This window comes from Aedes albopictus, chromosome 3 (assembly GCF_035046485.1).
Source record: "Aedes albopictus strain Foshan chromosome 3, AalbF5, whole genome shotgun sequence".
Classification (NCBI taxonomy): domain Eukaryota; kingdom Metazoa; phylum Arthropoda; class Insecta; order Diptera; family Culicidae; genus Aedes; species Aedes albopictus.
This window is the reverse complement of record NC_085138.1, coordinates 42,249,356-42,265,321: the sequence shown is the minus strand read 5'-3', so window position 1 is coordinate 42,265,321 and position 15,966 is coordinate 42,249,356. Positions and strand designations below refer to the sequence as shown.

The 15,966-nt window shown below is 43.0% G+C and overlaps 1 protein-coding gene across 1 annotated transcript; it reads left to right on the top strand.

Annotated features, from left to right (window-relative positions):
- Positions 1-11,144, top strand: LOC109403083 (uncharacterized). Its single transcript, XM_029868832.2, has 5 exons — positions 1-152; positions 213-659; positions 9,625-10,465; positions 10,608-10,766; positions 10,823-11,144. The coding sequence occupies exons 2-5, from the start codon at positions 223-225 to the stop codon at positions 10,961-10,963; spliced, it is 1,578 nt and encodes a 525-aa protein (XP_029724692.2). The 5' UTR covers positions 1-152; positions 213-222; the 3' UTR covers positions 10,964-11,144.
- Positions 11,145-15,966: the final 4,822 nt, after the last annotated feature.

Here is a 15,966-nt window from a genome sequence, read left to right as displayed (position 1 = left end):
AGCGTGTAAACAAGGTAGCTGTCAAAGCTTTTCAAAGCGTTTTCAGTCCAGTTTGCCGACCGCAAAATTTTATAAAATCATTTTTCCACTCAATTTATCACATTTTACTGTAAAAGTGAAGGCAGATAGGTAAAGTTTGCTAAAGTAAATAGGTAAGTGATGAAGATCGATACCGGGGATGGTAATGAAAGTCGATTTTTTCGATTGAGCAGATTCTCCACAATGTCAGCAAAAGAAGAGCAGCAAAATGAAGCAGCGGTAGCTTCCGAGAATGGTAAGACAACTGAGGAGGTAGAGAATGGAGGAGCTAACGGGACCGAAACCCAGGTTGAACCGACTGAAGTTGAACTGACTGAGGTTGAACCGGCCGAGGAAAAACCTGTGGACGCGCCTAAAGACGATGAAACGACGGAGGATAAACCTGCGGATCCACCGAAAGATGAAGAACCATCCGCTGTAGCCGGGGAAGAGGCAGTAGTGGAAGAGGAAACTGAAGAATTTGAATCGCCTCCGGAGGATTTGGATGATTTCGTCGTGCTGGACGAGGTGGATATGAGTGATGGAGAAGGTGAAGAGGAGGACGCTGATGGCGAAGAAGGCGAGAAATCGAAAGACATGTATGATTTCGATGGAAAGCAATGGGATTGTCCGGTGCATAGGTGAGTTTGTTATGAATTTTGTCGTCAATTTTCGGGGCATCCCACATACTTGATATTTTGATAGCCTTGCACCACAGCTAAAACGATTGCTATCAGTGAGCTTTATTCGATATCTATATGTTCAACTCCTTAAACCACGGTTACTCCAATTCCCAACTTTCGGACGTTATTTCGCAAAAAATAACGCGACCTAACGACCGGGATGATATGGTCTCAACAGAACAACAGTATGGCCAGTATGGCCTCAATGTGGATAGTATGGGCTCAACAGAACACCCTAAAGATTTATATTTCTGAAGTCAGTTTCACTTAATAAATGTTTACCGAGTACTCGGAAATGCAGTTGCGTGAAAATTGGACAGATTCATATCAAAATTTGATTTAATGATACAAATTTCTATAATCGGATTCACAGCTACCACATAAAAAAGGAACAGTTTGTTGAATATTCACCATATGATAGCTGAGTCGGCAATGGCCAGTCAATGCTTTGAGGCTGCAATTCTGCTTTGACAGATTTGTTAGATACTTCGCCACCCCAAGAGATGGCTCAGTACAATACAATTTTGTTTGACGACATGATTCCAAACTATTCCAGTATTGTTTGTGCTGAGTGGCGGCCCAGATGTCAATCTGAAGCTTTACCCAACACTTGGATACCGGAATAGCTGGCTCAGGGCCAATGAAGTCATGTGATGCTCCAGTGCGAGCTAACTCATCAGTCAATTCATTTCCAGCGATGGAAGATTGGCCAGGTACCCATACAAGGTGAACAGCGTTTGCTGAATTCAGTTCCTCGATTTGAGTTCGACAAGCGATAACTATCTTCGACCTGGAGTTGGCCGAAGCAAGTGCTTTAATAGCAGCCTGGCTATCTGAACAGAAGTATATTACTTTGCCCATTACGTGTTGCTGAAGTGCTGATTGCACTCCGCACATAAGAGCAAAGATTTCGGCCTGAAAAACGGTGCAGTGTTTACCAAGTGAGTAAGACTGATGCAGCCTTAGCTCACGAGAATAAACACCAGCACCTTCTCGACCTTCGAGAAGGGAGCCATCAGTGTAACATACGATGCCGTCTGAAATACTTCTCTCCAGATATCCAGATGTCCACTCTTCCTGGGAAGGGAATTTCGTGGAAAATGTCCTATATGGGAAATTACAAGCAATTGAAAGATCACTTGGAGCAAGGACAACTTTGTCCCAATTCGCCAAAAGTGGAAACATCGAGGTGTGTGTTGAACTGCAGTTCACAGGAGTTTCCTCTAGTAAACCGAGTACCCATAGGCGGTAAGTGCAAGAAAGTGCGTCTTGCTTGAGATGAATGTGTAGTGGGGCAACTTCGAGAACTTCGAGCGCTGCCATGGGAGTTGAAGAGAACCCTCCAGACATCGCTATTAAGCACATCTTTTGGAGATGGCTGTTCAGTCACATCGATTTCAAAATCAAAGAGACGCAAAGGTCGAACGCCATCACGGTTTCGCCTTTCCGTAAAAAGAACAATAGATGTTTTACTCGGATTATCCGAAAGGCCATACTGGCGACACCAACCCTCAACTACCTGAAGGGCACTTTGTATCAGGTCGAAAAAGGTGCTAATGCACATGCCGACTAACAATGTTAGATAGTCGTCGGCAAAACCATAACTAGGAAAACCGCTATTATTGAGTTGCCTCAATAGCGTATCTGCTACGAGATTTCACAAAAACCGTGATAAGACTCCTCCTTGAGGGCATCCACAAACACTCAATTTCCTAATCGCCGTTTGACGCAATGTCGAGAAGAGATGTCGGTTTCTGAGCATTTGGTGAATCCAATTGGAAATCATTGGAGATATACCATGACACCGTGCGGCTTCCAATATGGCATCGAAAGGTACGTTGTCAAAGGCACCCTCGATATCTATGAAAACACCCAAGCAGGATTGCTTTTGAGCGAATGCTTCACGCAGAAAAAAATATTTTAAATTCAAAAATAAAGTGCTTTGAATCAAAGAAAATAAACCATTGAACCACGGCTTAATACCATTTTACTTTGATTCAAATACATTTGGTATTTGTTTCAAAGCATTTTTTTCATTGCTTTAACAATCAAGCCTCCGTGGCGCTGATTGTAGTTTCAAATACTTATTGACTTTGAATCTATTACATCATTGCTTTGAAAGTAAGTAATTTTGCAATTTCAAAGACTATATATTTTTGAAACAAATATTCATGGACTTAGATTCAAAAACAAAATATTTTTGTTTTAAAGTGGAAACGAAATAAAAAAGGCGAGCGAGAATCGAACACAGATACTGCTATAATATGCTATACTGATAGCGAGTTATCGTTCACGACCAGATCTGCTCTTGAAAATATGAAGGTAAAACTGAATCACCTTGCTCATATTGGCATTATGCATTCTCCAATATTGAAAACAAAGAAATTATTTTTTTTGATTCAACAAACCTCGCGACTTTGAAACAAAATCTTTTTAAATTTGATTCTAATATGTGTTATTTTTCTGCGTGTTTCTCGATATCGTAAACAACCTTGTGTAAAAGAGTCACAGTGAACTTACCAGATTGATAGGCATGTTGGTTCACATGAAGAGGCGCGTTGGCCAGATGAACATCACGGATGTGATGATCCACAATGCGTTCTAAGCATTTCAGAAGAAAAGAGGTCAAACTGATAGATCTGAAACTCTGCTTCTTCATACGACGCAAGACCCACTCTCGGAATAAACTTCACAATAATATCCCGCCAGGATTTGGGAATATACCCTGTAGCAAAACGGCAAACAAGTATTTTTTTCAAAACATGTTTGAAATAATCAAAATTTAATCCCTTCTGAAGCAAAATAGGATAAATCCCATCTGCTCCAGGAGATTTGAAAGGAGCAAAGCTATTAAGTGCCCACTGAATCGATTCTATAGTTACAATAACTCCGAGCTGAGGCCAGGGAATCATAACTACAAGCAAAGACATCAGGTTCAATCGAAGATGTAATATCCACACATCCAGGGAAGTGTGTGCTGAATAAGCATTTCAGAACTTCCTCATCAGAGGAAGTCAGATCGCCATTTGGCAAACGAAGTTCGTTCACTCGGAAATCCTTAGATTTCGCAAGGATTTTGTTTAACCGACTGACTTCACTCAAACTGGAAACATTTGTACAAAGTTTTGCCAGCCGGATCGTTCAGCAGACCGGAGAGCTTTCCTGTAGGCCTTGCGAGCCGACCTGAAAGCCTCCGAACCAGCCGAACGTCGTCTGTTCCAACGCTTTCTACATTGTTTCCTGAGTTTCGCCAGATCAGAGTTCCACCAAGGGGTTCCTCTTGTGATCTTCACAGACCGTAGAGGGCGTGCTTCTTCAAAAGCTTCCATGATCAGTATCAACGGCATAATCTAAATCACTTGGAGTGTCAATTGATGGTGAGCATCCATGAAATTTGGCTGCAACCAAATCGGTAAAGAGATCCCAGTTTGTTCACCGGAGATTCCTGAAACGCAATGTTTGCGAAGTAACATTTAAATGTTCAAAACAAATGTAGCGATGGTCAGATAAAGATTCTTCATCTGACACATGCCAATTGGTCAGCTCGTGACTAATTCTACTAGAGCAAAGCGTTATGTCTAACACTTCTTCTCTAGCAGATACCATGAAGGTTGGGCGGTTGCCTATGTTAAGTAATGCAAGATCTATACTACTTAAGTACTCCATCAAACTGGAGCCTCTCAAGTTAATGTCTGAGCTGCCCCAGATGATATGGTGAGCATCAGCATCACTGCCTACAATAAGCGGAAGTCCTTTTGAAGTATAGTATGCGATGACGTGTTTGAAAGCATCCGTAGGGGATGGTTCGTCATGCGGTAAATAAACCGAACAATAGACGTATTTCCTGTTGAGGTTTCCAACAGATACATCAATTGTGATAGCACATACATCTCTGGTGGTTAGTTCAGAGATGAGTGTAGCAACTATTGCGTTGTTGACAAGCACACAGTCTCGAGGCATGACACGCGAGTTTGCCATTTCATGTTTACTGTGAACCCGGTCACAAGGTTTCCTAGATAGAAATTCCCCTTACGGAAGTAAGGTTCTTGGACCAAGGCCACTTGGGCTGTACTATTTTGCATAAGTCTGCAAAGATTGATTGTTGCTGTTCGTTTATGCTGAAGATTTATCTGAGCTATCCTAACCGTAGCCACTACCCAAACTAGGCAAGATTAAACTCTTCGCAACAACAGCACAACAAAGAACAGCAGCAACAAAACCAGATCGGTATCAATTGGAAAACGCCAAAGGCGAGGATACATAGAATACACTGTGTAAATCGCATAATGCGAAACCCTATAGGTGAAAATTTAAACTAATTAACAACATCTTCATAATTTCGCCCTTATTAAGTCTCAAGTGAGACTAAAGAAGGGCAGCTGATTGTCTCGGAGAAACACAAGGTCCACTGCACTATTGCTCCGGTTAACGTAGTAAGGGCAACATACTGTTAGGTTTTTTTAAACCCCCCAGCTATTCATTGCTAGGCACGGTAAGCATAAAGCCGCATCACACCATGAATTAGGGGTCACCTGTTTAGTGGCAATTGATTAATGCAACATGCACTACACTAAGGATACGGGTAATGTCACAATAGATCTAAAACTGGTCGCAGCGAACAGGAAAAAAAAAACATTCTATCAACCATAATATCAAAACAATAACATAATTTACCATCATAATAAAATGTGTTTTTATTTCAATATTCTTTTTGCTATTATTTTTTTATTACAATGGCAAAAGCAGTTATTCTTTAGTTGTTATGTCATAGAAATTTTTGGTATTTTAAATCTTATTTCAAAGAAACTAATAACAAATTTTGCCATACAATAATTCTATTTTAATGGTAAACTTATCGACCTCACAGCAGGTTGGCTGAACAATCTAGATCGTCCGGAGAAAATCGATGAGGCCATCGACAAAGTCACCGACATCGTCAGGGCGGCTGAGGAAGCAGCTGTCCCAACACGAAGGATTTTGCCAAAGAAAAAGGACATCCCCGACGAGCTGAAACTTCTGATTCGGCTGAGAAATGTGCGCCGAAGGCAGTTCATCCGCAGACGGGATCCACTGATTGGTGCGGTGGTCAACCATCTGAATAACGTCATCAGCGTTAAAAGCGCAGAACACCGCTACAGGGACTTCGGTTCGATGTTGAAAAATCTGGACAACGGCAGCAACAAATTCTGGAAGCTAACCCGCAGCCTCCGAAATACGGTCAAGTACAGCCCACCGCTCAACGTCGATGGAAATCTGATTGTGAGTCCATCACAGAAATCCGAAGCGCTTGCAAGGGCGTTTGCAGCTGCTCACAACAACGAGGAGCCGGGAGATCCTGAAACTTCGGCTGCAGTGGAAAATGCACTCGTCCAGATCCGTGCTGCAAGCTCTCCAGTGCCTCACGCTGCTCTGGTAAAGCCGAAAGAGGTGAAGTCAATCATCCGAACGCTAAAAAATCGGAAATCTTCCGGGCAGGATGGCATTCGGAATATCTGCCTTAAGCGCTTGCCAAGAAAAGGGCTGGTGGTGCTGACGAAAATTCAACGCATGCCTGGTCCTGAGTTACTTCCCAATTAGATGGAAACACGCCAACGTGATAGCTATCCCGAAAGCGAACAAGGATATCACCAATCCAGGTAACTACCGACCGATAAGCCTCCTAAGCAGCCTGAGCAAAGTGCTCGAAAGGGTAATCCTCGCCCGTTTGAACCGTCACCTGGAGACAGTGCAATGCATTCCCCCCGAGCAGTTCGGCTTCAAAACGGGGCACTCAACGGTGCATCAACTCGCTCGCATAACGCAAAAAGTGAAGCGCGGGTTCCAAACGGGAAAGTCGACTGGTATGGTTCTCCTGGATGTCGAAAAAGCCTACGACTCGGTTTGGCAGGAAGCCGTGGTTTTCAAGCTCTTCCGCTCGAATCTACCTCTCTACCTAGTTAAGATCGTGCAGTCCTTCCTTTCGAACCGATCTTTCTCGGTAACGGTAAATGGTGAATACTCCCGTGCCCACAACATTCCGTTTGGTGTGCCCCAAGGTTCAGTGCTAAGCCCGGCTCTTTACAACGTCCTTACCTCTGACGTACTGATGGTCGACGCATTTTTTGCGGATGACACCGCTTTCCTGGCGTCAGACAAAGACCCGCACATCGTCGTCACTCACCTACAAGCGGCAATGAACAACCTTGAGGAATTTCAACGCAAATGGCGGATCAAGCTCAACGCGGGGAAAACACAGTCCATCTACTTCACCAGGAGACGAGTCGCTCGTCACCTCCCACGTCGATCAATCATGGTCAACGGCCAGCAAACTACGTGGGATGACGAAGTAAAGTATTTGGGAGTGATTTTTGACCAGAAGCTCAAGTTCGATAAGCACGTAAACTACATCGCTGGAAAGGTGGATCGGTCGACCAAAGCCCTATCCAGCTTTTTACGCTGGCTATAAAAAGACGAGGGGTGAATTGATTCTGACATTTCTTGCCGACAGATTTTATGGTTTGATCTTAGTAGGCAGTAATTTTCATTTGTTGATTGAGCTGTCAAGAATTTTCACTGCTTTTGTTTTGAATCTACGGTATCTTTGCATAGAAATGCTTTGAAGATATATTCCCACATTTTTTATTTCTAACTGCATTTATATACTTTTAGACACCAGATTATTATGAAGCTATTCGATTCTCATGGAAATGTGCTCTGCTAAACAATACAAAAAGAGACGAAAATCATACAATAAATATATTACTGTCCGCCAAGATCACCCTCCAATAACGTAATAATAGGGTTTTCCTGGAGCACTTTCCTGGAGACCTGAAAACATTAGAAACTTTCACCGGCGTTTCCCTGGAAATCCACCGAATTCCGTAGAATTCGGCAAGAAATTATCTGTAATTCCATGCAGTATCCGCAGACAATTCTCCTCAATATAATTAGACTGTACCCGATATTTTTCAGGAATACAATTAAAATTCTTTAAAAACAACATCGTAATATCACCACAATTTCACCCAAATTTGTTTCAGAATTCTGATCGGATTTCTATCGGAATTGTTTCATCATAGCTTGTGCCAGCAAATTGCATGCATACAGCAGGCATGTTCAACAGAGCGAGCAGCGTTATTAAACACATGGGCTAGAATTTTCATTCTATGACAAACGCCAGCCCTTAAAGATCGGAAGAGCAACCATTCTTGGAACAGGGAAAATCGTAATCTCTGCACCGTATTTTGCGATAAAAAAAATTACACAAACATTTATTTCTACTATAGTATTTTTTTTTAAATGAATTCGATCTTGAATCCGGAAATATCTTTGGGTATTTTAGTAAGTCTTTTGGTAATTCCTTTGGGCATATTTCAGATAATTATTTTGAGGATTCCATCGATAATTCCTCCAAGAGTTTTCCGAGCATTCATCCAGGAGCTTCTCGGGAATGCCTCCAAATGTTCCCCGGATGTTTTTCTAAGCTATCACCGCAAATATCCTCCAGGATTTTCCCGGAAATTCGTTAAAAATCTACTTGGGAAATCATCCATCATTTTCATGGGAATTCCTCCTGAAGTTATCCGAGAATTCCTGGGCTTTCTTCACACGTAATCATTTAGCGGTTGACGGCAATGCATCTCAATAACATCCTTGAATTCTTGCATTCTAGCCATTGTGGTCCTTTAGCAGATCTATTATAGTATACTGTTCATAAAGCCACCTACAATATTATAAATGTTAGTAATTAAAATAGAAAATCGATTTAAAAAATGACTTGACGATGGATGAAAATGTGTGACGTTCCATTATCAACAAACATTATTTTCACCTTCACCAAGCATACTTTGATCGAACTATAATAATTATTATAGTGTCGGCAAGACACGTCAGAAGGGGGTGATTCAAAGTTTATGGCAAGCTAGCGTAAAAAGCTGGATACTCTTTGCTGAGTCGCCGATCGAAGCTGCGCGTGAAGAACAAGCTGTTGGTGGTCAAGTGTATCATCCGGCCAATGCTAATCTATGCGTCCGCGGTTTGGGGCAACTGCGCCAAATCGCACCGTAAACGACTACAGGTGAAGCAGAACAAGCTGCTCAAGATGGTCTACAACCTGAACCCGTGGTATCCGACCGATGATCTCCACAAGCTGGCTGGTGTCGATACAATTGACGCAAGCATCGAACGTGCTACAAGATCATTTAGGACTTCCTGTGCGATGTCCGCAAATCCGCTCATCGAAGCACTCCACCTTCAACATCTGTGATATTAGCGTTAAGAATCATGAAATCTAGGGTTTTTTCAATCTTAAACTCGTTTTCCCTAAAAAAGCTACTCGTAGCTAGCAATTTCTAAATGTTGTACATACGTCTCTATTATTGAAATTGAATTGTTTCTCAGTTGTAAGGTTATCCAAATCTCTGAATTGTTAATGTTAAGTTCTTTCTTTAAAATAGTGTTATTGACTACAGAAAAATAAATTTAATTGAAATTGAAATTGAAATTAATGGTAAACTTAGCTCTTCATTTGTCATTTCGCTTCGCTCTACCCAGCAATCATTGTTTAGTTAAGGACAGACTTGTTAGAATCCCAAAATTACCGGCTTTGGCACCTACTCACGATTTCGAGCGCACAAATCTCTTCGGAAACAAAACCAGCGCAACTGAGCTTCATATTTTAAGCGTATTACAAGTGAGAAAGAACAGAATACATAGATAATAAAAGGCACTGTTGTTTGAAGCTTGCTTCTCAAGATTTGTGCGTCTGAAGTTCGGATGCACTGTCGAAGCGGGATTTCAAGACGTTTGTCCTTAAATAAAATAGCAGAAACAGGCACATTTTATTATCAATCCAGCTGGAACCCGGTATTTTCGACTAGCGAAGTTGGACACGCAAGCATTTTATTTCCATTTATAATAACTATTTTCAATGCCTTTTGCACAGGATGGCCCCGAGGACGTACACCAAAAGCGAACTGCAACCAACGGATATCGATCCCCGCTGCAAGGCGGACTTTCCGCTTGCAAAATATTGGCCTGTATATTTGGGTAACTTCTATGTGCCCCGAGCAAAATCCGACTACAATGTGTTCTTCACCGCGCATAAGTATTTCGCCTCGAAGGGCTTGCCGTCGTTCATGATTTTCCGTTTGAAGGATACCTTCTTCGAGGAGTACCAAATGCGTGTCGGACTATTCGACATGTTGGTGTATTTCATCAATAAGAAGGACGCCAATCGGGCCATCAATGCGTGTCATGGGGATACATTCTACGGGCATAAATTGAAGGTTTACGATGGTCGAACGGCGATGAAAGCTCTCGCTGCCGGCCGTAACAGCAAATTATTCAAGGTCAAGCATTTAGTGGCGGAGGACAAATTGGAAACGGAAACCGTCCTAGAGGACTACCTGCGTCAGTATGGGCAGGTCGTTTTCCTCAGCAAGCAAAGCCTCGATCACTTCGTGGTCCAACTGAATCATCAACCGAACCGCAAAGGTTCTATCATGCAGGATCCCCGACTTAAGGCGACACCCGTCAAGGGACCAATCAAAAAGCAACGGTTCATCGAAGGGGATGTCATGGACGAACTCAACAAGCAGATTACCGACAATCCGAAATTTATGCGAACCAGGTTGCACTTTTTGTACCTCAAGTTCATTTCGCACGGAGTCATTCCAAAGATGAGAATGCCGTGGTTGTACAACAAGAGTAACAAGGATGCAGCTCGAGGTGTTCCTTCTTCTGCCCAGCCGAGTGCTCCAAGGAGTGCTCGTCACTACACTAGGGTAAGTCCACATCCAAGTGATTTTTGTGTATTTTTCAAAGGTTCAAATTGGAGCATAATTTTCAGATTTGAAACTGCATTAAGTTAAAGGAGAGTTCACTCTTACCCCAGTTTTCTCACTCAATTGCGTTTCTGATTTGCAGGAGGTAGTTCCACAAAAACGCCGATACGACCACAACGTGCCGTACGGAAATGGATCCCACAGACAGGAATCCAAACAACAGCTTCTGAACGAGGCAAGACAACTGGAAGAGCAGCTTAGAGCTGTACAGAGCAAAATAAATGCGAAAATTCAGGTTCAGGTACGATGCTCGACAAAAGTTATGCTTATTGCATATGCTGATTCCCTTCATTTCAGAATAAACCTCTCCCTCCTCCGGCGAAAAAACCGGCTCTCAATCCGGAAGTGACAAAGACCAGACGCCAGAAGACGGAAGCCCAAATTATGAGGCAACGCATCCGAGGGGCCCGCCGTTGGCGAGGTCCCAGATTCGACTGATCGGACTTGAATGCTGCACTGTATAAGGAATGATCGTGAAGGGACATTGCATTATTATTCCAATACTTAGGAAGGCAAACTCAGATTTAAACTTGAAGTAGATTATGTTTCTTACCTACCGAAGAACTTTAGTGGATAAGGAAGACTAGGGCCAATAAAACCTGTGCTGAATTTACCGCTAGGTTTTGTTGTGATCGTTTACGTAGAATGGATTGAGAACGCATGGAAAGAGCGGTAAGTACCTACCTTCCAAATTATTTTTACTATTTCCCTGGAGATGAACCAGCCGCGGGCTGAAAATCTCCTTAATAAAGCTATTAATAATAATACTATTTCCTTGTGATACTGTAGATACAGACGATCTTTGCTTTGGGCTGCAAAACGGTGAATCGATAAGGAGAGCGTCCAACATAGCTCTGGTCCTCACAAGTTCCTACCTCATGCTTTCACGGGTCAAGCGATGACAAAGACCGCCAGCTAAGAGTTGTGTGCTTAGCTGGTAGTGCAGCCTGGGCACTGTTGTCCTTCTGACTTCGTTACAGAAACCGAAAATGAAAGATTACGAACTGATTCAACGGCAACTACTTTTTAGCGCGAAACAACGGTCAAGAATTCGGACTTGGAATGTATTAACCCCAGCCTAGCAGGGTAAACTGGCACAACTAGTCAATGAGGCATGCCGTATGAAGCTTGAGATCCTAGGGCTGAGCGAAGTCCGTTGGCCGAACTTTGGAGAACACAGATTGACGTCGGATCAAATTCTGCTATACCCTGGCTTACGAGGTGAACACGCTCCTCGCCACCGTCGAGTTGGTTTACTGCTCAGCGCTCACGCCCACGCTGCGCTCATGAATTGGGAACCTATTAATGAGAGGATAATTGTAGCCAGATTCAGAACACGGGTTCGAAACCTCACCATGATCCAATTAGTGGTTCGCGCCAATCGATGCTGCCGAATTGCAAGATAAAGAGAACTTCTACAGTCAACTGAATGCTGTCGTGGACAAGAATCCGAAAGGTGATATCAAGATCCTTATGGGCGACTTTAACGCGAAGGTTGGTTCCGACAACTCGGACTATGAGCACGTCATGGGACGCCATGGTCTCGGAGAAATGAGCGAAAACGGAGAGCTGTTTGCAGAGTTTTGTGGCAACAATGACGTGGTGATTGGAAGACCGAGAATGGAGACGGAGCCTTCTTGATGTGCGGAACAAATGTAGCGCCGACATTGCGTCCGACCATCATCTCCTAATCGGCGAGATCCGACTGCGCATTGCCAGGATCCAGCGACAGGAGGAGAAAATCAGGCGCTGGTTCAACACACGCCGACTGGAAGACGCTGCGGTGAAAATGTCCTTCGTCGAGGAGCTAGAGAACCGTGCGACGAATATTCCAGAAGGTGGAAGCGTAGAAGATCAATGGAGCGCCATCAAGAACGCCTTCATCGCCACCGGCGAGAATAATTTAGGTGAGCTACGCACTCGGAGAAAGCAGTGGATCACAGATGATACCTGGAGGAAGATAGAGGAGCAAAGGAACGCCAAAGCCGCGATAGTGCGAGCGAAAACACGAGGAGCCAAAGCCGTAGCCCGTCAGCGCTGTACAGCTCTCGAGAAGGAAGTGAAACGCTCGTGTTGACGGGATAAAAGAGCATGGGCGGACTCCCTAGCCGACGAAGGCGAGAAAGCCGCAAACACCGGCGACATCCGTCTCCTCTACGATATCTCACGTCGCCTTAGTGGGACCAAGATGAATGCTACGAAGCCCGTGAAAGACACGTCTGGACAGCTACTGACCGACCCGGCTGACCAGTTGAAACGCTGGTTCGAGCACTTTGAAAACCTTTTTAAAGTGTCAACGCTATCAACATCTCAGCATGATCCGCCAAGTGTTCGACGCATTACCCGTGTCAACACCGAAGTGCAGGAGATAAAAACAGCCATCCGTAGCATGAAATCGAACAGGTCCCCAGGGGTCGATCGCATATCAGCTGAGATGCTCAAAGCTGACCCCGTAGTATCCGCACAACTACTGCATCAATCATTCTGCAACACATGGGAAACCGCGACATTTCCGGCCGTCTTAGTGAAGGTATCCAAGAAGGGTGACCTGACTGTATGCGATGATTGGCGGGGCATCATGTTACTGTGTATTGTTCTCAAAGTCCTCTGCAAAGTGATCCTAAACCGGATACAGGAGAAGATTGACGCAACTCTCTGACAACAGAAAGCAGGATTCCGAGCCGGACGATCCTGTGTGGACCATATTGTCACGATTCGTATCATTCTGGAGCAAATCAATGAATTCCAAGAGTCCCTCTACCCGGTGTTCATTGATTACGAAAAAGCTTTCGACCGTCTAAATCACGGAAACATGTGGGAAGCCCTTAGGCGCAAGGGTCTTCCTTAGAAAACCATCGGTCTCATTGAAGCACAGTACAGGACATTTTCGTGCAGAATATTGCACAACGGTGTTTTGTACGATCCCATCCGTGTGGTTGCTGGAGTGAGGCAGGGATGTATATTATCACCGCTACTGTACCTCATCGTAATCGACGAAACCCTGGTACGTGCGATTGTTCGTGCACCAAATCGTTGGATTGCTGTGGCAGCCCATTACCATGGAGCACCTAAATGACTTCGAATTGGCTGATGACGTTGCTCTCCGCCATGCGTAACCACGTATGTACAAGTGAATCCGAAATCGGGTTGGGGTTGAAACTGTGATCTCATTCACTTTCAACCCAGGTTTGAACTGGATCAAAAAGAAAAACAGCATTAGATTTTAGTTCAATTTCATCCGTTGTTAATAGAAGACACCTAAATAAATAAGTTAAACTTGTACACGCGTTGTTCTATCCCTACGGTTTGGCTTATCAGGTTATGGGCCCAGGAAGATTTCTGCGAAAATAAGTGACCTGGAAATTTGAAAGAAATGGCCGGTGCGAAGGTACTGATGCAAAAGCTGGGAGAAACTAACTACGCAACGTGGAGCTGGTGCTGATCAAGAAGGATTTGCTGGAGATAAATAGTATTCTGCGACAAGCCGCAAACCCCAAGCATCCCAACTAAGATTTATTGTGAATGTAAACGTCAACAAAGCGTCCTCAATACGGCTTAATGCTGAGTTACTGTGTTGTACATATAGATGGAAGCTTCTATGCAAGCCCTATACCAATGAATCTGGCGAACTTAATCAGCATGTATATGCTGTGCGAGAAGCTTCTATGCCATCAAGTCATAGCTCTTTTCTCGGCTCCTATGTAACCACTAACTGAATAACAACTTGAGAAGGCGTATTTTCAGCCTTTTCGCAGTTGTTAAATAATAGTTATACGGCGTCCCCAAATTAAACGATTAAATATAATTAGGTTATGGATACCGTGACGCAATACATGTGTGTGGTATCCGAGTCACAACAGGTCACAACAAAGCAGCCAATTCGGCTGGTCCGCCATCAGCCGAATTTTTATTTTTTTTTTCCACCACTCACATCACGGAACAACCGTCCGCTACAACCATGTTCACTAAACTGAGGCATCCATGCTCATCAAACACGCATCAACACATCATTGACGTTTATAGTGCGTTACGCGCTGTCGGGCGTTAGCCCTCTTTGAGCATTTTTATTCAAACTGATTCATGCACGCTAAAATAAAGGCATGCGTGTGCGCTATTAAAATCTTATAAATATTTGAACTGTTGAATATACTGTTTTACCTTTTTCTGACAGTTCTGGATACTACATCCGCCTTCTTCTGTACTCTATTATTATGTACAATCAAAATACTTTTATCACAGCACACGGTAAAAAAAAAACAACTTTTAAGTTCGTCCTGCATCAAGTATCATCATCACCATCATCATCTGTTTATGATCATCATTTTGTTTGTCTATGATTATCACATCATCTGTTTGTCTGTGATCATAATCACATCGTCTGATTGTCTGTGATCATAATCACATCGTCTGATTGTCTGTGATCATCATCACATCATCTGTTTGTCTGTTAACATCATCACATCATCTGTTTGTCTGATCATCATCACGTCTAATATTTGTCTGTGATCATCATCACATCATCTATTTGTTTGTGATCTCCATAATCGTCTGTTTGTCTGTCATCCCCAAAGTCATCTGTTTGTCTGTGATCATCATCACATCAGTTGTTTGTCTATGATCATCACATCATCTGTTTGTCTGTCCTCATCATCACATCATCTGTTTGTCGGTGATTCCCATAATCATCTGTATGCCTGTGATCTTCACATCATCTGTTTGTTTGTGATCATCATCACATCATCTGTTTATCTGTGATCATCATCTCATCATCTGTTTGTCTGTGATCATCATCACATCATCTGATTGTCTGTGATCATTTGTTTGTCTGCGATCATCATCACATCATCTGTTTGTCTGTGATCATCTGTTTGTCTGTGTTCATCATCAAATCATCTGTTTGTCTGTGATCATCATCACATCATCTGTTTGTCTATGATCATCACATCATCTGTTTGTCGGTGATTCCCATAATTATCTGTTTGCCTGTGATCATCATCACGTCATCTGTTTGTCTGTGATCATCATCACATCATCTGTTTGTCTGTGATCATCTGTTTGTCTGTGTTCATCATCACATCATCTGTTTGTCTGTGTTCATCATCAAATCATCTTTTTGTCTGTGATCATCATCACATCATCTGTTTGTCTGTGATCCCCATAATCATCTCTTTGTCTGTGTTCATCATCACATCATCTGTTTGTCTGTGATAATTTGTTTGTCTGTGTTTATCATCACATCATTTGTTTGTCTGCGATCATCATCATATCATCTGTTTGCCTGTGATCATCTGTTTGTCTGTATTCATCATCACATCACCTGTTTGTCTATGATCATCACATCATCTGTTTGTCTGTGATAATTTTGTTTGTCTGTGTTTATCATCACATCATTTGTTTGTCTGCGATCATCATCATATCATCTGTTTGTCTGTGATCCACAT